At 43.9% G+C, this 25,424-nt stretch overlaps 1 protein-coding gene and 1 long non-coding RNA gene across 11 annotated transcripts in view; one reads left to right on the forward strand and one right to left on the reverse strand.

The window, feature by feature from the left end:
- The first annotated feature begins 121 nt into the window (after positions 1-121).
- Positions 122-25,424, forward strand: part of LOC118969813 (uncharacterized) — a 38,570-nt gene continuing 13,267 nt past the window's right edge. For 3 of the 4 annotated variants that reach the window (XR_005057629.2, XR_005057631.2, XR_005057632.2), the window contains exons 1-3: positions 122-417; positions 6,577-6,731; positions 12,651-12,720. This is a non-coding gene — a long non-coding RNA (uncharacterized lncRNA). The remainder of the gene's footprint in view (positions 418-6,576; positions 6,732-12,650; positions 12,721-25,424) is intronic. The other variant, XR_005057630.2, reaches the window with a different exon arrangement.
- Positions 13,638-25,424, reverse strand: part of TPX2 (TPX2 microtubule nucleation factor) — a 65,185-nt gene continuing 53,398 nt past the window's right edge. For 5 of the 7 annotated variants that reach the window (XM_073236755.1, XM_073236754.1, XM_017653708.3 and 2 more), the window contains 6 exons: positions 20,742-20,834; positions 19,552-19,725; positions 19,019-19,165; positions 16,817-16,928; positions 15,951-16,138; positions 13,638-14,458 (listed from right to left, as the gene is read on the reverse strand). In XM_073236755.1, the coding sequence (XP_073092856.1) occupies positions 14,348-14,458; positions 15,951-16,138; positions 16,817-16,928; positions 19,019-19,165; positions 19,552-19,725; positions 20,742-20,834 (825 nt within the window). In that variant the 3' untranslated portion in view covers positions 13,638-14,347. Of the gene's footprint in view, positions 14,459-15,950; positions 16,139-16,816; positions 16,929-16,951; positions 18,427-19,018; positions 19,166-19,551; positions 19,726-20,741; positions 20,835-25,424 lie in introns of those variants that run through there. The other 2 variants (XM_037004661.2, XM_037004662.2) reach the window with 2 other exon arrangements.

Below are 25,424 nucleotides of genomic sequence, written 5' to 3' on the forward strand. Positions count from 1 at the left end.
GGGGCCATGCAGCTCGGACTGCCACCACCTGTCACTCTTGGCCCCCATTCAGAGGACACAGCATTCTTCCCACAGACCATGGGGGAGAGTGGTGCTGGAACAAGCAGGAAGAGAAGAGGGAGGGGGCACCTGGGGCCCTGGGGGAGCAGTCTTTTCCCAGGCCTTGCCTGGTGTCGCTGGCTTGCATGGGATCAGGAAGGGGGCCTGGAAGCAGAGGGGCTCTTAGGCAGAGCTGAAGGACAAGACTACTCCCAGGAGAGAGCCTGGCTCTGCACACCTGCCTGGCTCATCTCCTGGGGTTCCCCACAACCTGGTTAGAGCCACACTGGCCCAGGGATAATCACCCTGACCCCAGCACCAAGCTCTGTGCCCATGATCCCTGCCCCTGGCATCCGGAACTACTTGGAGCATCTTTGGGTAAGAAATTGTTTCGGGGCACTTGTTCAACATGCCCATGAGCTGGAAAGCCTTTTCTTTTGCAAATGTCTTTTTCTGGGACTCCTGGGGAGATGGAGGCTGCCCCAGGTGGCTGTGGGAGCCACTGTGGGAGCTTGTTCCCTTCCCCTGAGCTGATCCAGGTCTCTCCAGTGGCCCACCTGGGAGGAGAGGGCTTGGGGGGGGGGGGTCTTCCATAACCCTTCCACCACAGGGGTTACCAGGGGGCGCTCAAGCTTGAGGTGTGCAAGCTGAGATGGGATGGAAAAGGTGCGCTCCAAAGAGCGTCCCATCACCCGGGGGCTCTCTGCTCAGAGCTTTTCTCCTGGGTGGGAGTTTGAGAACTAGCTGAGCTGAGTGCATTGGAAATAGCTCTGCAGCAAGTGTCTGGGTTCAGGTCCTTCCTGTGGCCATCCATCGGTCTCTGTAAACTCACTCCCTGGCCTCAGCGGCTCTGACTCTCCATTAGAGGGAACACCCCCACCCTCTGATAAGAGAGGGCGGGGAAATCCATGGAGAATGTAGCACGTCTAAGCAATGGGAAATTCTGCCTGTAGCTGTAAAAAAAGATTGAGGAAGCCATGAATGAACTGACATGAAGCAACCTCCAAAGTGGAAAAAAAATGAAACCAGGTGCAGAAAAGCATGTAGAGTATGTTTTCACATGGGCAAAAGGGGATAAAATACATAATATTTAACATAGTAAGATATAAATTTTCATTTCATACATATAAGAATTTCGTTGACAGGATGAGCAAGCAATGGGGAGCAGGGGCGGGAGGAAGGTGTCACTGCGTGCCCTCTTATTTTTTTATTTGAACCGTGAACTATGTGAATGGATTACTCTTCAAAATGAGTGATTTTTTTTTTAAGTGAGCAAATGTTGGGGTTGATGGTACAGACCAGTGAGAACCAGAGTCAGAGCTCTGTCCCCAGTCCTGAGTACCCGGGTTCTGGCTGGCCCCCTCCTCTGACCTGGCCCTCCTCGCCTCCATTTCTCTCTTGAGGGTCCAGGTGATGGCTTGCCTCTCCCAAGGAGTAAACACACTGACTGATGCCCACCCAGGACTCACCACGCACGGCAGGCCTCCTCCTGAGCGCTCTTACATAGGTTCACTCCTGTGATCTTCAGAAGAACCTGATGAGATAGGTAGGATTGCAGGTGGTGAAGGTGAGGCATGGAAAGGTTGAGCGGTGTGCCCAAAGCTTCACCGTGTGCCTGGGGATGAAGTGGGGCTGAACCCAGGCTCTCCTAAGGGACGAGAGTTCCTTTCTTTGAGGCCCTATAATCAGCTTTATCCACACTGTCTGCAAACAGCACCTTGGTAAGAACTCTACGGGGGCATTCATCTTATTTTCTAGGTGAAGAAGGGGAGGATCAAAAGAAACTAACCCCTTTGCCCAGAGTCACTCCACCAGAAAGGGAGCTGAGCCAGAAAAGTCCTTCAAAGCCCTATTCCTCCCCTAAATTTCCCCAATCAGTGCCTTGGCCCTCTTGCCCCCCTGGATACCCCCGTTATGGGTGTCCTAGCATTCTGCAGGTTGAAGGGCTTCCCACCCATGCCTGTTACAGGAGCGTCGAGCCTGCTAATTGGTCATCCCCACAGCATGTGCTGGTCAAGCTTGAAATGTTGGGCCCCTGCCTCTGGCCTTCTTCAGCTCCAGCAGCTACCACCACTGACACTCTCTGGGAGCCCCTAGAGGACGGGGGCTGGTGATGGTCCTGGGTGTCATCAGCACAAACTGTGCTTGCTGTCCAGTGTTTGGTGAGCAAACAAATAACTAGGTGGCGAGCAAGGCCCCGCACTGGGTATACGAGATTCTGCTACCGGCTAGCCCTTGGCCTCAGTATTACTGTGGTTGCCAATGCCAATCGCTTATTGAGAGTGCCCACAAAACGCCAAGGGCTTTACCAAGCTCACTGGAGCCTCACAAGGGACTCTGGGGCCAAGACTCAGACCATTTTAAAGGTGCAGAAACTGATACCGAGAGCAGGTGAGAGGCTGATCTGTAAAGTCACACAGCTATCGAGTAGCTTCAAACTATCCAGATTCAAATCAGAGCCACTTCCCATAGAGACCAAAATCCAGGCTGGCAAAACATAAGAGGCTTTGTTTGCTGCATTTGTTACTGTGATGGTCCCCAAATAATAACTAGCATTTCTTGAACTCTTATAAACAGGCAGGCCCTGGGGTAAGCAACTTCATGAGGGTCCTCCATTCAATCCTTACAACAATCTTCCCAAGTAGTGGTTCAGGGGCTCTGTCACTGAAGCTGAGACTAATGCCATCATTCGTTTCCTCATCTGTGGGATAAGCACCGTCCTCATAGGGAGGTATATAAAGCCCTTAGAACAGTGCATTTGTACCTAACAAGTGCTATGAAAGCACCAGCTACTTTATCCCCACTTCACGGATGTGACAGGAGAACTGAGTCACAGGGCAAACTCAGTCGGGCTTGGACCGTCTAACCCGCAGCTTAGCTCTGCTCTGTGACCTCCCCATGGGTGGCTGGGAGCATTTAGCAAACACACATCTGGTTGAGAACTTTTCATAGTACCCACAGCACTGCGGGTCGAGATAATGTGGGCACCCTAGGTAGGGGGCTTGGCTGTCCCAGCAGACTCCTCTGTGGGTCTGGGATGAGAGGCTGGCCTGGCTCCGGATCCATGGGATTGCCTGCTGCTTGCTTGCCCGCCTGGCCAGCTGCTCCCTGGGAGTCCCCGAGCTGCTGCTCAGCGCTCAGTTGGAGAGGTGGGGCCTGGGAAACCACCCCTCCACCCAGGTGGGCGCTGCCAGAACTTAAGAGGGGGCTTTCCCACCTTGTGCCAGCTGTGCATCCACCCCCTTTGCCTCTACAAGGCTAGGGCATGGAAGTGGGGCAATGCCAGGGCCAATTAAGCCCATCAGGGGAATTAAGGTCAGCAGGATGCAATTATGCTTGTTGGATTTAACAAGGCCAGAGGGAAGCTTTCTCCAGCCAGAGTCAACGGCTCCTTAGGCCTCTTGCCCTGGATGGCTTTGCATTCCAGGAGCCTGGGCTCCCAGGCTCACCAGCCCTGGAAGACTTTCTTGGGAGAGGAGGGGTTAACTTCACCCAGGCACTGCTTCCTGGCTCCTGGGAGGAAATCGATCCAGCCAAGAGGCTTTAAAAGGACCTGCTCAGAGGAGACATTTCCCGACCTGACCCTCTCTCCCTGCCTGGCTGTGATGGAAAATCCAGGGAGTTGAGCAATGACCTTTCTGGTTCCAAAGAGAGCAGCCAGCTCCCCTCTCAGCTCTCCTCTGGTCCCGACACGGGAGCAGCTCAGGGCTGTTTTCTCCTGCCTTCTCCCACCTGGGGCTCCTAAGCCCAGGGATTCGGCGGGACCTCTCCGGCCTCTGGGGAAGCCCTAGGTTAAATGCCGCTGTCCTTGGAGCCCACCTGCCTTCCCTCCAAGGCTGGCAGAGATGTGTGGACACTGTGGCAAGTTGGACGTAGATTTCTTTAGATGCTCAAATGACACACTGATCCATCCCCAAACTGTAGAGTTCTATTGTTAAGATTATTTACTGAATGCTCTGCTCTGTGGCAAGGACTAAACTGATCACTTAGGAAACAGAGAAAAGTGGAGGGAAAGCTACAGAATCACCACATTGTGCATTTTAGGTGAAAATGATTGTTAAACTATTCATGAAATAGGATCTCCTTTTTTGTTGTTAAAAACATTTATAGGTAAAGTGTCTGGAGGGATCTAAATATACATATTAACAAGTATAGGTATGGAGATAATTTTTATTCTTTGGATTTTCCAATTTTTTTTGAAATGACCATTTGCAACTAAGCAGATTAATGCATCATTTGAAACATATCAACATGGACACAGATTTCTACAATTCAAGATAGAAAGCGGTTAAGAGCTCTATCTGAGATATAAAATATCATGGGATTTCAGAGGTGGAGTCTTTGGGATTGGTGATCAGGGATGACTTCTCAGCCAAAGGGGTGGCTATGGAGGGCTTTCTCAGTGCCCAGGCCCCAGAGTTTGTCAGAATGAAGCCTCTTTGGAAGGGGGGCCCAGGAATCTGCCTTTTAGGTGGTTTCTGTGTGCACACACCTCTGAGAACCCCAGAGCCAGAGGGCCAGCTTTGAGGTACTCCTGCTAAGAGTCCTGCTGGTGCAGCTAGCAGAGCCTCCCAGGACACAGATCCCTCGAGAGCCTGGGCCATGCTCTCGAGCACATGGGAAACACCTGGAGAGCTTCCACAACCCCCCTCAAGTCTGAGCCCTCCTGAAGTCAGGCCAATTAAATCAGAATATTTGGAGGTGGGGCCCAGAATGTTGCTATTTTTAGAATCTGCCCAGAAGATCCTGATGTGAAGTCAGGGTTGAGAGCCACTGCTCTGACACTCTCCCAGGACAGGAATTTCATGTCATTTTCCTGCAATGCCTCCACAAATCAGGGGAAAGCAGGCACATGGCAGGTGTTCTGTTCTAACTTGTATTGACTGTGTGCACTGTGCCACTATCTGGGGCTCTGGGTATCCAGATGCCAGCTCAGAACGGACAGACCATGTCAGTCAACTTTGTATCCTAAGGACCTAGTACAAAAGTGGTGCTGCTATTAATAATAACTGCCACTAATATTTATTGTAAATTTACTATGTGCTGTCTTAACTCCTATAATCTTCATAGCAACCATACAAAGTGGATACTATTATAACTCCCATTTCCAAGGGGAAACTGAGGCACGGAGGAGTAAGTTGCCCAAGGTTTCAGAGATAGTATTCCAGTGGTACTGGCATTTAAACTCAAGCCAACTCCAACTGGCTCCAGAGCCCTCGTGCTTACTCCATACCACAAAGTAAATGCCAACGAAAAAATCAATTTGTGAGTGAAGAATACTTAAGACTATGGAATCAACTTGGTAGTCCCAAGCCCTGACATTCAGTAGGTGCTATGCAAATGTGGAAGAATGAATGTTCCTACTTTGGTAGGGCCCTGGAACAATGGGAAACCAAGACAAGCACCTCCTTTACTCTTTTTTCCTCTCTCCCACCTCAGCCCAACTTCTCTGCTGCATAAACAGCAAAGCCAAAAATAGCCATCTAATGACGTCAGAGGAACAAGGTCATCTGAAAATTGCCCATGGCCACTGGACACCTCCCTATAGGATCAAGTAGCAGGAGGGTACCCCAGGCTGGTGCAGCTGTTCCAAGAACAGGAAACGTCCCAGGAACAGACTTGGAAGCGCAACCTCAGGAAGGCAGGGCCTGTGGGGGCAGGGGACAAATGCAAACACATAAAAGAGTAGAAGTAAGACCCAAGTGCGGAGTATAGACCTGGGAGTTGAGAGTAATGCTTTATCTGCACAAGAAGTTTCTCCCATCACACGATCCTAGGAAATGGCTAAAAAGAAGGGAATGCATGTTATCCTGCTGCACAGGACAGCTTCCCAGCCTACCATTGTGCTATTTATAAAACTTCAGGTCCGTGTGCTAAACTGGGTTACCATGAGAACCAGGGGCTGCAGGGCAAGCTCTGAGCAGCTGCTGGAAGAAGAGGGCCCCGACTGGGATGGTGAGGGGTACCCAAACGAAGGTGAGGAGTGGGCTGGGACAAAGCACCTCCTAGCTGCAGTCACTTGGCACTGTGACCACCTTGGCTATCTGGGCCTGCTGAGGCTTGTGACTTCACTGACTGGCAGCTGCCACATCCCTGACAGGAGTCCAAGCATCCAGCATGGTCTGACATGCTTGCTGTGTCAAGATGAGGAGAGAGGACCTGCCTCCCAACCTCCGGGAAGCTTAGCTGGAGGTTCCCACAGCACAGTTGAGTTCAGTGAGGGCTCCAGCCCCAGCTGCAACCTTCACAAGACACTTGCTCCAAAGTCCTGAGTTGGTGGCCCTGAAGGCTCACTGAAACAACCTCTTCTTCACCCATGGGGTCTTTGATCAAGTGTCACTAAATTCCAAAAAGAGCCAAGAGCTGAGAATGCCCATCCACTACAGCTGGCTCTACTCAAGGGATACAACTGGTGTGGTGGAAAGGGCACCTGAGGGTGGAGAGACCTGGCCCAAATTCTGACGCTGCCACTTACTAGCAGCATTTCTGTGGGAAAGTCACTTAAACTCTGGGCCTCAGTTTCCTCATCTCTCTTAGGACTTGTTGGAAGGCCATATAGAAAAGCCTTCCTCCATCTTGGTAATGGAGTGTTAGCTGAGCAGATGAACACCTACACAACCAACTCGGCAGCTCTCCTGGGTGACGTGAACAGACTGCACAAAGATAGCAGCAGAGGGGCCTCTGGAGGAGAGGTATGTTCTTGCCCTCCGGGTCAGCTCTTGTTTGGCCTGGGCACTGAGGGTCTCAGAAAGAATGGAAACTGGCTCCCTGGCCCGTAGGAGCCTTTGCACTGGGAGACCTGTTGTCTATTGGGACCTGTAGGTCCCTGTCCTGGTGCACTGCTGGACGTGTATCAGTCCCCTGGCAGACTTGTTAAATCACACATTGCTGGGCCCCACATCCAGACTGTCTTACTCAGAAGGTCTGAAATGGAGCTGGAGAAGTTGCTTTTCTAGTTGGGGTGATGCTACTCAGACCACACACTGAGGACCACCGTCCTAGAGAAAAGTCCCCCAGCCCAAGTTGCTGAGCTTCCAGCCTGCTGACTCCTACCCATTTTTGAGGCCTCTGGGAGGTAGGACTGTTTGGGTGTGTGAGGAAACACAGGAACACTCAGATTCAAATATCAGTACAGCTAATGTTTCAAGGAAAGGCAGGTGCACAAAGTTAAGGTATTCAGTGGAGGGTGAGGGTACCGTGAGCCCCTTCCAACTATCTGCTTGCTGAGCTGCTTCCTATATTCACTTCCTATTGCTGCCGTAACACATCACCACAGAGAGGCCAAGGAGCCAGTAAGAATCAGTGAGCCTCCAGTGTGGACTTCACCTTCCAATTAGTAATGAGATTACTACAAGCTCGACTCAAGCCCCTCGCCTTTCTGCCTTTCTCGCCCGCACACTCCCGTGGAGACTCCGCCCTGACGCAGCTCCTTGCTCCCATAGCTGCTAACTGGCAGCTGCTGGCCCTGCCCTATCAGGCTGTTAGCTTTGGGTTAAGCAGAAGGGGCTTCTGGCAAACCCGGGGGACACATACCCACTGATAATGAACACTGAACGTCTGACTCAAACATGGTCACACTGAGTCACACTGGCCGACAGGAATAAGTGCCCAATGTGACAGTCACCATTGCTGCCCAGAGTGCCTCGTCACATGAAAGCTGGAAGCAAATTCCCATCCAGAGAGCTGGAGAAAAGGTTCTTTCTAGAATATTGTTCTAAGATGAGAAACCCAGAGAATTCAAATGATGTGTTCAAGGTCACAAAGCCAGGAGCCACTCTCATAATTCCCAACCTATGGCTCATTCCACTAAATAAGTGTACTCTCCTGAACTCTGACAATTTTCGTAAAACAATCCAAGTGCCACTGACCATGAACACGGTAAAAACCGAACTGCGGTGGAGAGAAACAGAAGAGCATCGAGACAAAGGTGTCAGTTTTGCTGTGATGTCCTTAGAGTGCCTCCAACAACGGAAGAACCATTCGTGGGTAGCCTCACATCCTGGAAGAGCCAGCGACAGAGGGACTTCCCTGTGGTAGTCTGTAAGAACTCACTGAACATTCTGTGCAGTCTTTAACCAGTTCCAAGGTCAAGAGAAACATCAGAAAATATGCGTGTGTGTCAGAGGACATTATTCAGGGATTAGTCCCCTGGAGTGATCTGGGCTAGATTTCCGCTTCCAGAACAACCCTTGGAAAGTCTTCAACAAGATAGCACACTGGTCTCCAACACACTTCACTGAAGTTCAAATGGCAGTCCAGGGGCAGGAGGCCTGCTAGAGGTGCCCTCCTGCAGTAACTGAGCAGCTGGCCACAGGAAAACCTAAGTCTAAAAGACCTGGTGTGGTTACAACAAACTGCCTAGAAAATTTTCTGGAAATATTCAAGCCAAAAAGAGCCTTATTAATCCTTCTAGTTCCATCTCTTTTGACAAATGTGGAAACTGAGTCCAGAAAAGTAGGGTGACTTATTAAAGGCCACCCAGTGTCAGTGACAGAAGTGAACTCTTCCCCAGAAAAACATCACAGCCCCAACTGGGGTTAAGAAAGAGGACATTCTCCTTTCAGATTTGATCTGAAGGCTTAGCAACAACAATCCAGTGCTAAGTCTGAAAATGTAGTTCCAAGAAGTTTAAAACAACATAATCAGAATTCTTTCCAAGAGAGGCTTTGCTGAAGGCCAATAAACTTTTTCACTGTGCATGAGTGACACTGACATCCCATCAGCCAAAAAGAGCTTTCCATTTTGTAAATGTGTATGCAAGAATTATGTCATTAGCTATGATTTTGGGAAGAGCATATATTTCCTTTTAATATTTTAATTACAAAGATTGATAAGTGGTTTGAACAGCATTTAAAGTTTAGAGATAGACACGATACATTAGGGAGACACCCAAAATTGTCCTATAAGTAATCTAGAAAAATCCTTTGCAAAACAAGCATTTTTGGTGGGAAGAAGCAAACTCAGAATAATGCAACAGTATGCTGCTGTTTAAATTGGTATTTATAAAATATGCAGTAATATAGGAAAAATATTTGAGTTACTACTATGCTAAATGAAAAAAGCAGAATACAAAACGTATATAGATACAGAAAAACCCTACAATGTAGAAAAACAGACTAAGGTTCTATACAAGAAAAAAATAGATTATACAAAACATCAGTGTTCAAGGTAGGTGATGGACTTTTTTTCCTCCTATTACCAAGTATTTTCCAGATGTATATAATTAATAATAAACCTCAATTTAAAAACTGAAAACCAAAACATTGCGAAACCCAGCTGAGATTTTTGCAGAGCAAATTCAGTCACTTCTAGTCACAGAGTCAGTTTTGTGACACAGACTGTGTGCATGATGTGTGCCCATGAGTGAGAGAATGTGTCAGGCTGGAGGCTTAGCTCTCCTTACTACCAACCCAGCTTGAACAATACCACTCCAAACTGCTTCTCATGTAATAATTTATGACTGCTATTTCTTGACTCACTGAAAACCACATCTCCCACCCTTGCTCCTGAAAGACCTTGAGAATACCCTCCGTGCCAAAGCAAGCGAGGAAACAGCACTTGGCTACAGTTCTTAGCAGTCACACACCTGCCTATGATGTTTGGGGACCCAGTCCCAAAACTACAAGGGTCTCAGCAGATCAGACCAGGTTTTTATTTCCTTCCTAATAAAATTTTAAAGAAAAGGGAGAGGGCAATTGATGCCTTCAAGTCAGGCTTAGTCTGGTGAAATATTTCCTGGTAAAACCTAGTATTTTCCTAAGCCTTTTTTACCCCTGCCCTTTCAACCATGGTTTCTCCGAGTGAAATGTCAGCATTTGTCAAGACCTTTCAGGAAGCTGATACCTTCAACACATGAGAGCCACACTTTGACCTGAGCCCAGCCACTTATTCTCCTGCAAGAAAGAGAATAACAATACCACCAGATATTTTCAATGCCAGTAACCTTCCCTGCAGCCCTAGAAAACAGTGGTATGCTAGAAGACAAACAAAACAAGGAAAAAATATGTTTTTCTGTCCCTAGGCTTCTTTTTTGTAGCAACTATACTGGCTTCAGCTGGATAACAAATTGTCCTGGAATTCTTGGCATTAGAGCAAACATGTCAGCTCCCTGGTTACGCCTTCGTCACTGCCCAAAGTACCACGCACTTTAACCTTCCTGCTCTTTCCATAGGCCTGGATTTGTCCCGTATCCAGGAAACTTTATATGTTGTCTGAACTGAACATCCCAGCAGGCTGCAAGGCAGATGGCATCTCAGGATTCAGAATGTTGACTGATTCCTACCTGGATCCACACCACCAAGCTGTAACTCAGCCTGCCTGTGCAGAAATAGGAGCCCAAGCACATGGCTAACAGCTTTTTTAACTGCTACTCTCAGCAATGAGAAACCTTCTCAGCAGACAAGACTTAGAAGGGAACTAGAAAGTAAGCAATGTCAAGACTTATCTGAAGGGATACACAGGCTTAACCAGATACTCAAGCCAATATGCCCCCATGGCTCAGCTAAGCCAGGAGAAGCTAAAAGACCCAGGTGTTGTTGACCAGCCCTCAAATCCTTGGGATCTCTGGACAACATGAAGAGGAACCAGACCCCACTACCCATTTGCTTCCATGTTCCTAGATTCTCAGAAGAGGCTTCCTACTTCAGTCAGGGAGGAAGCTAGGACATACCCAAGGTGGTACCTAAACCCAGCATTCAAAGCAGAACACACATGAAAAGAGTGAGGTTCAGGGTGGAAAGTGTGACACTATTTGTGTAAAAACAGGAGGCGGGAGGAGGGAGGAATATGTTTATGCTGATGACATCTCTGCAAGGGAACACTCCGGGCAGCACTGTCTCTGGGGAGGGGAAATGAGCTGTGGGAGAAAAGGTAGAAAATGTTACCTTTTGTAGCTTGTGAATTTTTAAACATGTGAATGTATAATCTTTCAAAGAACAAATGAAAATTAAAAACGAAGACAGAATGCTGTAATCATAGTGTCATAAAAAATGCTCTGTAAGTCTGTGTGTACATAAAAACATTCTGGAAGAGTACACAGCTTTTAGCAATGGGTTACTCCTGGGGATTAGGAGTAGGGGAAGCAAGGAGATGGTCGTTTTATTTTACATAGTCTGTTATAATTGTTTCAAAAGGCAAATACTACTTCCATAATTCTGAGAAAACATCTTTAAGAACTGCACTCTCACCTCCAACAAGAATCTCTAAGCTCCTGCAGCACTTTTTCTGTCTTGAGTGACTCAGTCACATCTTATCTTGTGTTACAAATTACTTGTGTAGAAGTCTCACCTCTGTTAAATGCTGGAGCAACTCCACCTGCAGCCTGTCTACCACTCAAGCTCCACTTTCAGGGACAAAACAGCAGAAAAGAACCGGTAAGGAACAGAATAGTAGTCAAGGTGGCAATGAGGAACAAAATGGCCAACCACAGTCAGTCAGTCATCTTACATTAATTAGCACCACACTACCTGCAGTGGGAAAACACAGCCAAGTCAAAACAACATGGAGAAGAGTCCTTCCCAGAAACTGTGGGGATTCCAACGATCCACACGTGCAAGGAGCTTTGCAAAACTGCCAAGCATAGTGTGACAGCCCAATTTATCATTAGAATGCAGCAGATTCCTATCAGAGAACATGTTCCTTGTTTAGAAAAATTGAGTGACCTCTGAGGATTGAAAGAGAGGCTTCCTCTAGAACATGGCTTGAAGCGACCAAGAACCTGAATTTCTCTGGAAAAATTAAAGCGGAGAGTTTGAGTTTCAGGGGAAAAAGGGCTGTACTAGAAAAATGAAGGTCACGTGAGGTCATCCAGACAAAAGGACTCAATACTACAGAGACTGCTGAGTAGAAATAGGTAGCCACTGGGAAACTGAGAAACTCTGAGAAACAAGAAGCAATGGATGCCTGTCTCATTCTAAGCCATTTGCTCTGAAGTAATGTAATCCCTCTTTGTTGCCTCTGGGACCGTCACACATGACGACCCTGACATGGGTGTCTGGAGGGGTGATCCAGAATGGAGCAAATAGGGTGGAGCTATCCCATAGGCCCATAATTCTCAACAACACTCTTTCCAAAGCCCTCAACTTGAGGGCTGGATTTATTCTACCTGAGACAACCAAAAACAAAAAATGGGCAAAATATATGAGAAATGGTATCAGATGGAAATATCTGAATGGCAGTGAATTATTAGGTAACTCCTGATACAAGAAGGGAGAGAAACTACATAGGATAGACACAGAGAGGGAATTAAGGGATGAAGAGAAGTGGAAAAACCAAAACAATAGATGACCAGGAGAAAACAGCCCCCAGGAAGCCACCAGACTGAGGTAGACCTGGCCTCCTCGCAGTGCAAGGGGTGGAGAACTCAGTCCCTGGGGCTGACACCTGAGTGCCTCCTTTACTGATCCTTCTCTCACTCTCTACATCCAGTCTGTTAGCCAGTCTTATCAGTTATGACTTCAAAACACATTCAGAACCCAACCATTTCTCAAACCTCCACTGCTACCACTCTACCCCAACCCACTATCAACTCATACCTAGACAACATCAAGAGCTGCCTCACCTCCATTTCCAATTTTCCATGCTCCATCCCCACCCGTCTTTTCTCCACACAGCAGAGACGTTTATCACCTGCCAGAAGAGGACAGCTATCGGTTTATTGTCTGTCTCCCCACCTAAAATTAGGTAAGCTCCTTACCTTTTAATAAAAGGCAAAGTCTCCCTTGTACTTCTATTCTTTGCTGTATTCCTAAGGACTAGAACAGTGCCCAGGTATGTCTAGATAGCATCAAATTAAGTGTTACATGAACTACCTAAGTTCTAGATACCACATACCTCTGGGAAATGAACAAAGGAACTGCACTTTGCGTCAGTTTGTGAACCTTCAGGAGACCCAGGGATCCGCAAACTATGTCTTGCTTTATCACTCATCACTGAATTATAAGGGCTTGTACATAACACTCATTGAATGAGTAAGAAGGAATATAAAATAGATTTAATGTCATATATGGTGCCTAAGACTGGTCTGGACAGAATATGGATGCTTTCATATCTCCTGGTACAAGAGTAGATGACTGGTGCAGAGGAGAGTTCATAAATAATGTCAAGTCAAAAAAATACTATTTAACATGGACCTAGTGTATTCTGCCAGCTACAAGAAATAACAGAGATGACTATGATAATTTTTGTCTGTAAGGACTAAGATAATTTTAGCTATCTGTGTCTCTACCAGTTTGTGAACAAGTATAAGTAACCCAGTGATCATCCTTACCTATGGAGGTCAGACAAGCAAGGAAGGATTCATGAAAAAGATTTTACTTGAGTTGTGTCTTATAAGGAAGAGTTTGGCAGATGAGAAAAAGCACATTTAAGGAAGAAGGCACAGTCTGTATGAAAGTATAGACTCATGACTGCCTTCCAGAGTGGTTCCAGGGAGGGAGCTAACATCATTTGGAAGGATATTCTGACATAAGACAGAAAAGATTTACAAAGCACTTTCCTTTAAGGACAGAGCCCATGCTTTTAAAAGTTCCTGGACCCTCCCCTCAAAGTACCCATTTCCCTAATACGACTGACAGATTTTAAAACATCAAATAACAAAATCAGGGAGGGGAAGACAAACATTTTTATTCTGGTCCAGGTTACTAGAAGACTTAAAACATGTGCTACACAGTGTTCCCTGTTATTATAGCACTGACAGGGGAAAATGTGCCTGGATAGCAGCTCTGCCCAAAGCCTGCCAATCATCACTGTGGGCTCCCTGTCAGCCCATGCCGCCTCCTTCCTCATGTGCAGTTAACGAGGCTTCCCCCTCAGAGCCAAAGGCTCCTTAACTTTAAATTCATTTTGTGCAGAGAAGAGGAAAGAATATGATATACTGACTGTTCCTCATTTAAGCCATGACTTAAATCCTACCTCAGTATTTAACTATCTTTATTTTCTGATTAAAATAGAAAAAAGGGAGAGGGAGGTAGGAGCAATACAAATTACACTGTGCTGACATAAAGACCTTAAATTTTAGTTAGAGTTAAGACCCATATTAAAGGTCAATTGATGGTACAAAGAAATATCTACATGGAATCTGACTGATACATACATGAGTTTGAGTCTCATTATTAGCTTCAATAATGTAGGAAAACAATTCTCAACAAAACTGGAGTCCACCCTTGTCTGGTATGCTGTCAGGCATGGGTATGAGCAAGTCTGGAGGAACAGTTTCTCTCTAGGCCCTGGTGACAACGCAAGAAGGCTCCCGGTTTGATGGAAAGAGTAACTCCTCTTCCCAAGTAGTGTCTGCAGTGCACAGCTTAGTCTAGCAGTGGAAGCGAGTGGAGAACTTGGGGGATACAGGCACTGTCAGAGGCTGGTCGCTTGACTTGACCTCCACACTCTGGTATTTGCGGATTGGGTTTGCCTTGTGCACCTGCAGAGAGAGGAAAACAAAGTCACCGCTGGTAAGGACATTAGAGAGCCACCCATTTGGTTTCTATTTTTTCTTCTTGAGAAAATGTTTGTATAGTTTTTATAGATCCTGATCTCTGTTTCAAACAGGAAATTAAAAAAGGCAACACAGTATAATGGAAAAGCACATGAGCTTTGGAGCCCAAGGAGGTTTTGCTGGGTCCCTCAGCTTGCATTGTACAATGTCAAACTTAACTCCAATTTGATTGTTTATTACTAGGCTGTAATAGGGGTGTACTCAGTTGCAGAAGAGAAGAAATATATTTTAAGAATTTGCCAGAGTATAATCTAAAGCTCGCTGATTAATATTCACCAAAAGTGTAGGGAAAAACAACAAAACAAAAAAACTCACAGAGGGCTACTGGGAGATGGCATGTCCCATCCATCCTCTGGGCAGTCTAAAATCAAGTCAGATTAGTCAAGAACTACCTAGCATTGACTGAATTATGCCTGACGATATTGCCACCAGCCTACATTGCAAAGTGAGGTCAGAAAAAGCTGTGTGACAGGGACAGACACAAGAGGCAGTACCAAGGGCTGGAGAAGAAACAAACTCAAGGCTGGTTTTGTGAGATACCTAGAGTGGTGACTATTGTTTTTTCTTCACCCAATCAATAAATGGTAGTTTGGGTTTCTCCCTAGAGCCTTCCTGTGGCCACAGGCACCCCTGCTAACAGCTGTATCAGCTGCTGGCCTAGGACATTTAGACTAAACCTCAACAATCTGTATTTCTACTCATCCCTTTATTAATTATATGAAGTTCCACCTATAAAATGTCTTCTCTCTTATTAATGCAGTTAACCCAGCTTGCAGTCCTCCTAGCAAAAAGGTCCTTAGTATGAATTAAGCTTTCTTTGAATAACTAATATCTAAACCAGTATGCTAGTATTATCATGGAGGGTCACCTGGACGAATATGCACTCTAACTACAAGGAATCTGAGTCAGGTATTGAGAGAAAAATGAAAATACAATCACCACACAATTCCTACATATGTGTCCTTTCCTATCTATGTATTCTTGCCTAATTATAAAACACATTAGTCTTCTTAAGGCTTAAAGAAACAGTACGTTAAATAGAGTCCTAGGAATGCATCACCGAGCCCCTGGAAGAAATTGTCTGAATTCAGTATTGAGGATAAATGTATTTTTTTAATAAGCTAGATTGTTTATATCTTGTGAATGTGGTGAGTTTTGTAACTAGTAGGTTGGTTCCTGAAAAGGACCAAAATTATGGCTCAAATTTAGCAGATACTTGGATCAGAATTTTACCCATCTTTAGCCTCATTCATATCCAACTTTTGTTACTACCCTTGGTTTGTATGATTTCCCACCTTCACTTGTCTTTGATACATCCCTGTAGGCCACCTTAGATCCCTTCTAGAACAAGGCAAGGAACAGATAAAACAAAACAGGGACAACCGCGGGTTAGTTAGTGCTCATGCTGCCCAGTTACCAGTTCTTTCCGTAGCCTGGACAGCTCCTCCTTCTGCTGCTCTTCCTCCTGCTGCCTGGCCTCCTCCAGCTGCTGGGCCTTCTGAGCTTCTACCTCAGCCATTCTCTTCTCCAGCTCTTGCCGTTCCTTGGCTCTCTTCTCAGTGGCCAGCTGAAAAGGTTCCTGAACTAGAGAACCAGAAAGGCTCTCTGAGCACAGAAACATAGAGAATATTGGTTCAAAGCAGGAAATGCATAAACCTATCCCCTATGGGTCCAGCAAGTGGCACAGGCACACATGGCAATGGAAGGCTGAGCTCTAAGGGAGCCCTGTTGGAAGAAAGGTGGAGTAAACCACATATTTAAGTCTTAGAATTTTAAGGGTGAGAAGGGCTCTTGGAAATCTTCTAATTAGAAGAAAAGCAAGACCCACATAGGTGAAGAGGCTTGCTCAAAACTACATAGTGATTTTGAGACAGAGGTGGAAGTAGTCCAATTTTCAGACACCTTGCCCAATGCTTAAGGAATCAAATGTTTGGTATCTAAGTTTGCTTTCAGGGTGAACTCCAGAGAGAAGTCCTGGCTCTTCTTCCCTCATTTACTTGAACTCTTTGTGTGGGGAAAGCCTATACCTGTTTTTGAAATGCCAGCTGCCTCTGCCCAGGCTCTTGTTCTATCAATCTGGCCCCAACACATTCTGCAACTCAACATAGCCACTAGGTTCAGCAAAGGCAAAAGACTGGGTATAGGGGAAGAAAAACTAGATCTTCTCAAGGCAAATGCTCCTGGTTGACACAGCATTATACTGACACAACTGGGTCCCAGGCACTCCCCACTAGGAGGTCTGACAATCCTGCTCAAACCCCCCAAAAGTACATATAATACTACCAGCAACAGATCTTTTCTCCTTCTTGGGAACAAAGGGTTCCTGGGAAGTGATGGTATTTGGACGAGCCTTGAAGCAAGCTGCTTCCTTCTGCTGTTTCAGTTCTTCCTCCAGCTATTGGAAAGAAAGGCTGTTAGATAAGCAACTACAGAACTTTCCATGACTACACACTCAATGACTAAAGCCCTAATGTTTCTAAATTTCTTCATCAATAAGGACAGTAGACAATTAAATCTAAATCCCAGTAACAATCACCTTTACAGTGAGTAGATCTGACTGACAGCATCTGAACCTAATCCCAAAAAGAATCTAACCAAACCTCCAGATCTTACTTATTTATAGGAAATACACGAGATAGAGGAACATATGAAACAACATCATGGCAATACAATGACCAAAGTCCAGACTGTGGAAAACCTATAGGACAATCTAGTTTATTCAATAAAATGGGAATAGAGGAGTCTACAGATTAAAAGAGATTTAAAGATTTATCAAACAAAAGCAATACATGGACCTTATTTGGATCCTTATTTAAAGAATTCAACTGTTTAAAAAAATTATGAGAGGTTTAGGAGTTTATGAATGCTGACAATTTGTCACTACTAAAGGATTACTGTTAATCTTTTTAACTGTGATAACAGTAATATGATTATGTTTTTTTTAATCCTTTTACTTTTAAATGAAATGAGATGAACAAAAGTGAATAGATTCACTTCAAAGTAATCCTGTGTAGGCAGAAGTATAGATGAAATAAGGTTTTCAATGTTTTGATCATTATAGAATAAAGTGACAGATTCTTGAAGTTCAGTACACTTTCTACTTTTGTATATGCCTGATAAACTTAAAATATTTTTATTATAGAAAATACCCCACACAGACACTCTGTCATGATCCTTGAAAGAGAGATTCACTATTTCCAAAGCAACAATACTATGTTTCCCTGGAGAACAGTGCCAACGAGGGACCTATGTTCATTCGTGTAAGCAATCACATCTCTTGAGTTTCAAGAGGGTTGACTTCCTACAAACACAGATTAGCCCAGAGCTCCTTTTGGACAGAGTCCAGGATAAGTTATAATATAAAAATACTGACAAACTTAGGGATGCAAGGGAACCTTTTCCAGATAGAGCAGATTAGATCCCAATCAAACCAGCCAACAACTAATTAATTGTTCTTAATCCCCCGTCATCTATAAAGAGCAAATAGCATACATACTATGTTGAGAAAACAGCCTACCATATTGAGAATCTATTCTCACCATACTGTTTCTTATCAAAGCACCAACAGAAAGGATTAAACATTTAATGAACAAGTCTAATAGATGGAATAGGTGAGATCTTGAACTCCCGATGCAAACAAAGCATGTTCTCACATTTCCCAAACCATCTCTTAGTGCAGGGATCAGCACACTTCAGCCTGTCGGCAAAATCCGGCCTGTCACCTCCTTTTGTACAGCCCTTGAGCTAAGACTAGTTTTTACATTTCTAAAGGATTGAAAAACACACACATGCAAACACACACACACAGAATATGTGATAGACACAATATGTAATCCACAAAACCTAAAATATTTACTACCTGGTTTTTTTTCTTTTATTTTGGTATCATTAATCTGCAATTACAGAAAGAACATTATGTTTACTAGATTCCCCCCTTCACCAAGTCCCCCCCACATACCCCTTCACAGTCACTGTCCATCTGTGTAGTAAGATGCGGTAAAATCACTACTTGTCTTCTCTGTGTTGCACAGCCCTCCCCGTGCCCCCCCACATTATACATGCTAATCGTAATGCCCTCTTTCTTTTTCCCCACCCTTATCCCTCCCTTCCCACCCATCATCCCCAGTCCCTTTCCCTTTGGTAACTGTTAGTCATTCTTGGGTTCTGTGATTTTGCTGCTGTTTTGTTCCTTCAGTTTTCCTTTGTTCTTATACTCCACATATGAGTGAGATCATTTGGTACTTGTCCTTCTCTGCTTGGCTTATTTCACTGAGCATAATACCCTCTAGCTCCATCCATGTTGTTGCGAATGGTACTACCTGTTTTTTTATAGAAAAACTTTGCTAACCCCTACTTTAGAATGTGGGCCCTGAAATAATTCAGTAAGTTAGTTCCAAGAAGAATTTCCGTGTAGTGGGTCTACCTATTCTAACAAACCAACAACCAAGCAATTAACATTTAACTGCTCTCCCCAGCATCCCCCACCTGGTGCTTCCAAGTCTGCGCCTTCAGAGCACCTCTTTTGTCAGTCTCCAAGCAGAAAGGCTCAGCCTGGGTCGTACTCTTCACCTTCTTCTCTGGCAGGTTAATGGTGTCAAAATGAGGCAAAGGAAGTGCCTTAAACTTGGGCACCTAACAGAGAAGAAAACATAAGGTCTAAGATGAGGTCTCTCTAGCCAGGCAGAAGTAGCTGCTTCGGCATTTTTGGATGAACCTGAGAAATAGGAAATGCTGATTTCCAAAGCAGCACGATGCACCTGGAGGAGTGATGCACTCAAAAGGAAATATACATTTCCTCCCAGTATTACCTTAACTGGCAGCAAGATCATGGGCAAGTCACTTAACCTCGTTGTGCCAGAAGGGTTATTAAAATTACTTGTTCTACTTATACTTCATAAGGTTTGTTAGAGGGATCAAAAGAAGTCAGTGATTTTATAGTTAAAGGTGCAACATAAAAGATTATCTTTGAGGGACCAAAGAATAGTATTATGCTACTTTACAGAAATGGAAACACCTACCTCCCCTTTCTGCAGTTCTTTTATTTTCTTCTCCTTCTGTAAATGACGTTCTTTGTCTCGAGAATCAAAAGAGAATGGGCATATTTCCACAGTTCTTGCCTCTGAGATTTGGGGTTTATAAGGCACCCCACAGTGTGGCACAGGATGAGCTCTTATCACTACTGGTTCTTCTTCCTAAGGGAAAAACTGCAGTTTAGACACAAGACTCCTTGCTCTCTCTCGCCTCCTCAGAATGTAGTCAGAAGGCATTATTTAAGAGAATATTAATCAAGGCAAGTCACTCAGTGCCTTAGGACTCTTAGCTTCCTTTTCTATCAAAGAGGAATAATACCTAAGTCACCTACCAACACACAGGGGTGAGTGAGACCACTGGGAAAGCATTTGATAAAGGACTAACACAGTTACTCTCAAAGAGCTAAAGTTTTCCATAGGAAGGATGTAAAAACCAAATGAGATCAAACAATACGAACAAAATGAAAAACAGGAGCCACTAACCAAGCATATACCTTGGCCTCTTCCTTGACCTAGTCTCCACTAAAACATGTGACTGGGAGTTCATGGTTGCCAAACCCAGAATAGGACCAAGTAAGTTGTTTGGGTTTAAGCTGGTAACATAAGATTACTGTGTATTTTAGTTCCAAATGAACCTATAAAAAGGCTATGCTTAAGATCTGCTATAAAATTACCTTAACTCTGGATATTTATAGGTAAAATGGGAGATGTGACAAGAAAGTAGCATAATCAATGACAGTTTATGTATTCAATCTCATGAACCAACGCCACACAGTCACCTCTGCAACCCTTGGGTTAATGGATAGGACAGGGCAGATGTAACTGCTTAGTATGAATTTTAAAAGCCCCTCACTGAATAGTGAAAATAGCTCAGGCAAAGTAGAGAACAGGGTGTGACAACTTTGATCCATGTTCCAATGACAGACTGATTTCCAATGCTCTAGAAATGGACAAACCTCCAGTGAGTGGCAGCCAGGTACCACTGACAGCTAGAAGAGTCACACCCTTACAAATTACTTTTGCTCTTGAAGGAGCAAAAAAGATGATCAAATGGTCATAGCCATTGTTAAAGACAACTCCAGACAAGAGTGACTACCTTTGAATTTCATTAAGTTTAAGAAATAATGCTTAGATTGTTGTACAGAAGGAAGAAGAAAATCCCTATCCCAGAGAATCACCTCGATTTTGGAGGGCATTCGAATTCTGTTCTTCAGTGTGAAGGCCGGTGACTTGGGGACAGTGATTGGAAGTACTTTCTTTTCAGGAACACCCTGCAAGGAGGAAGCAACTCAGTTAGACATTCCAGAACAACCTACACTAGGCTGTGATAAGATTAGATCCCTTTCTTAAAGGGAAGCTCACACACAAAGAATCAAAGAGCAGTTAGTAGTTCAGTACATTGCTGTTCACCCAACTTAAGACAAAGGCGTATCTAGTATGGGGTAGCACTCCAAAGGTGGCCTGTCGTGACAGAACAGCCATGACAAGGACATAACTTGAGTGTGTATTCAGTAAAAATGTCTTTTGGTATTTATAAAAAACACTTGTCACAACAAAGAACAAACTAAATGCCAATATTTTATCATTTCTCTCCCTGTCTATACCCCAATCTGTCAAAAACAAAATAAAAAAGACTTCTAAATGTGTTTAGGATCAGAATAATACTGCCCATTCTCTGAACCTATTCCACACAAAGCCTTCAATGAGAACTTATGTTCAAAACATTACACTCAAAAGACAAAGGGGAAAAAATATTGGGCAAGGGCTAGTTCAATTTCCTTTGCCAAATAAATGGGTAAAGAATAAGAACAAATAGTTCACAAAGATACACAAGAGGCTCAGTCTCAATAATTCTTAAAAATACAAATTAAAACAAGGTATTTTCACCTAAAAGACTGAGTAATATTCACAAGACCCATTAACGCCAGTGTTGGCATGTGTGAGGAGAGGGTACTTACGTACAGTTGGGTAAGGGCACAGGGCATAAATTGGTACATCCTTTGGGAATTAGCTATTGAATCTTTAAATGGTCATACTCTTCCACTCAATATTACACCTCTTGTATTTGATCTCTAGTTAGTTTTGTTTTTAGGTATACTTCAATACAATAATGAAAAACTGCAAATAATTCAATTATTTATCATGAAAGAATCAGCTGAATCCTTTCTTAAACTGTGCTACATCCACACAATAGAATATTACACAGCCACCAAAAAGAATAAAATAAATCTTTATTACTGACACAGAACAGTGCTTATATATAATATTGAGGGGGAAGTGATAAGTTGCTGAAATAGAGAATATTTTTGTTTTAAAAATGTATATATAACATCAAACTCTTAATTCTCACATGTCTTTGTGAGTAAACAAACATTTAATTTTCTATAGTTCATAATTCTAATATATTCAATTACTCTGAAAACTTTTCCCTTCATGGCTAACATTTCAAATCCTTGCAGACTGAATTACATGTATCATACTATGCACATTATTCAAAACTAACACTTTAGAAAGTTGTTTCATAAGCATTTTCTGATTCTCAAAAAATCTATGCTCTATCACAAATCTGGTAATTAATCCTAACTGCCAAATGGTATCTCTTAGGTTGTAGTTTCGGATGATGTATATGACCAGCTCAATTGAAAAAAAAAAATCAAGCCTGAGACATCTTCAGTAACTCCTTTGTTACACTCACAGGCACATGCTGCCTCACAAGCTCTCTATTCTGATTTGTAATTTTTCACTACCATGCCATACATAGGCCACATCATCTATTACCTGTACCATTCTCCTAGCCTTCTAACAGTTTTTCAAATTCCGATCTCTCTTCTGTGTACAGTCAGAATTATTTTTCCAAAACACATCTGATCATGTTACTTACTGACTCAAGATTCTTTAATGGCTTCTACTGCCTACCTACAACAGTACAACAGATTCCTTGGCACAAAGTACAAGGCACTTCATAATCTGGTACTCTGCCTGACTCTCCAGCCTCATGTCCCACCCTCCAACCACAATAAACTACTGGCAGCTGCCAAAATGTAACACTGATTCTCATCTCAATACTTTTGCTTGTGTTCTCTCTCTCTGAAATGCCCCAGCTGCCTGGAAGCACCTAACCCTTCTTTTAAAGCCTTCAGTGAAGCATCTCTTTTAATAGATTGTTCTAACTCCCAGAACCTACAGATCTGACCCCTCTTTCCCTAGTATATAGTTCCCAGTAATAGTATATACAGAACTTCACCGCACTTGTTTAGATGTTCGTCTCCGAGCTGCCTATGAGTGCTTCGAGTGAAGACTGTTATTCTATCAATTCCTAGCAGCTAACACAGACCTTGGCAAATACAAGCCATTCGGTAAATGTTTGAAGAATGAATAACAGAATTTATACCTTGGACTCTAAGGCTCTTGGACTCCAGCTTATACCTTGGGAAACTCCTTAATCTTAACAATGCTGCCACTGCTCAGAACACATGTGAAATGTCTTTCTTGGGAGTGGCTTTCAAAACCAGGTTTGGGGCCATGCAAGGTAGTCACTCAATCTCTACTTTTAATGAAACAAAACTGTTTCCAGCTCTTACTATCTTGGCCTACTACTCAGAAGTTTTAGTTCCAAATGACTTTACTCCTGAAAGGATATTAATCTTTAAAATACAAAGATTTGGCATTGTTGAAAAGCTCCAAATGACTGTGCCATAGGATCCAAGACAAGTGGCTTTTCCAAAATGCTTTGCACACTATCATTGGAAAGAATTTATACCCTCCCAAGGTAACCACCATAAAGGGAATGCTCCTTCTGCTATGAAAGTTCCTACATGTTTTCTAAGGAAAGCCAGGGTCATTTCCATAGGGCAGAACTTGTAATTAGAGTGTTCAAGTCCATGAAATGGCTTTTCAAATAATGCTTACCATAAAACAACAAATACCTATTGCTCTACAACACAGACAAGTGGACAGCAGTCTCTTGCTTGAACATACTCAGGACTTGTGGGAGTGGGAAGAATACTGAGCAGTCAGAGGTTGGTTCTAGCCCAGCTCCGATTCTAATCTGTGTGACCTTGGGCACAGTGGATAGCCTTCTAGGCCTTGGTTTTTTATTTCTGTTGTTTTCTTCTCATGAAATAATATAATGGAAATAAATATATGAGGGCTTATTTATCCCTCTTTCTTATTTTTCTACTCTCTCTGCACCCACCCAGCAGAGATGTGCCCTTTGAATGAAGAGCAATGCAAATCTGATAAATAAACCATGAGATATTTACAAGTAGGATCAATCTTCGTAATTAGTTTGGGGAGAGGAAAAGGTGACTTATGAAAAAAATCTTTGCAGCAACCACCCATCTACAACTACTCTCTACCATAATCAAAGCCAACTGGAGATTTAATCAGATATAAAAAAAGGACATTGGGTTTCTAGAAACAGAGACATCTTCTTGTTTGTTATTTTAACTTTTCTTAGTTATAAGCTCTTTGAGGGCAGGGATATTGCCATTTGCATTCCTTTGCATCCTCCACAGCACCTACAAGAAGTAGTAATTGTTCCATGAACATGTGAAGATTAATATTATGGTCCTTTGTTTACATGCCAATATGCTCTATTAGGTTGCGAAAGTTTTGAGAGAGAGGGCTGTGTTTTCTCCCAGCTTTGAATTCCCAGTGTTTGGCATGGACTGCCATGTTTCAGCTTGTACTGTCATTCACTCAGCTATCCAGTATCAGAGCGTCTATGCCGTGAGGCCAGGTGCTGGGGATTCAGAATTGAACAATATAGACACAGTCCCTGCTCTCAGGAAGTTCACATCGCAGTGGAGGAAAGAGACAGTAAAAAAGTAAATCAAGTACAGTTGACACTGAACATACAGGAGTTAGGGGTGCTGACCCCCCACACAGTCAGAGATCTATGTATAACTTTTGGCTCCCCCAAAACTTAACTATTAATAGCCTACTGGTGACCAGTAGCCTTACTGATAACATAAAGTTGACTAACATGTTTTATGTGCCACATGTATTCTTACAATAAAGTAAGTTGGAGGAAAAAAAAATGTTTTTCAAATTGTTGCAAACCTCCAAAATATTTTTCAGTATTTATTGAAAAAATGTGCAACAAGTGGACCTGTGCAGTTCAAATCCCTGTTGTTCAAGGACCAAATGTATTTCCTAATTTTCACAAGTGCTATGAAGATACCCAACAGAATGGAGCTAAAGATAACATGGGAAGCTTCAATGGGAAGCTCAGGGAAGGTTTATCTCTAAAGGGGTGATGAAATGGTTAGAAGTAAGCTATGTGGTGGACAGATGATGCATGTAGCAAAAGGAGCCCAGTATGGAGAGTGGGGGTGTTAGGGATATAATTCCTTCTAAGGCAGAACATGCCCCCAAGTGCCCTGGGACAAGTTCTCAGGCCTGTCCCAGAACAGTTAGGAAGTTACTGTGAAGCAATGTTATCTCAGGGAGTATTAAAAAAAAAGCCTGCTGTCTCCCCAAGTCATCCCTTAAATATCGCTGCTAAAATTACTCCCTGGCCTCCTGGACACCACATGCACCTCTGTGGTGCCTCAGCTCCCCACTAGATGTGGGCACCAAGTTTACATTTCACACCCTTGAGCTCAAGGCTTTCATCACTTCACCTCTGCCCCAAGAGCCCTTTTTTCATCTCTGCCTCATGGCCCACTGCTTCCCAAGCCCATCTCTCATCAGCCCCATTGTCTCTCTGCCGCCTATCAACCACAAGTGAGAGAGCAGAAGAAACACACGGAATAAAACAGCAGAGTACGCACAGAAAGAGAGCTTTAACACTGGGGGACATGGAAGGGCAATGATGTGGCAGACAGACAGGCAGCATTTGGGCTCTGGAGGCAGCT

Source organism: Manis javanica, chromosome 5 (assembly GCF_040802235.1).
Source record: "Manis javanica isolate MJ-LG chromosome 5, MJ_LKY, whole genome shotgun sequence".
NCBI lineage: Eukaryota > Metazoa > Chordata > Mammalia > Pholidota > Manidae > Manis > Manis javanica.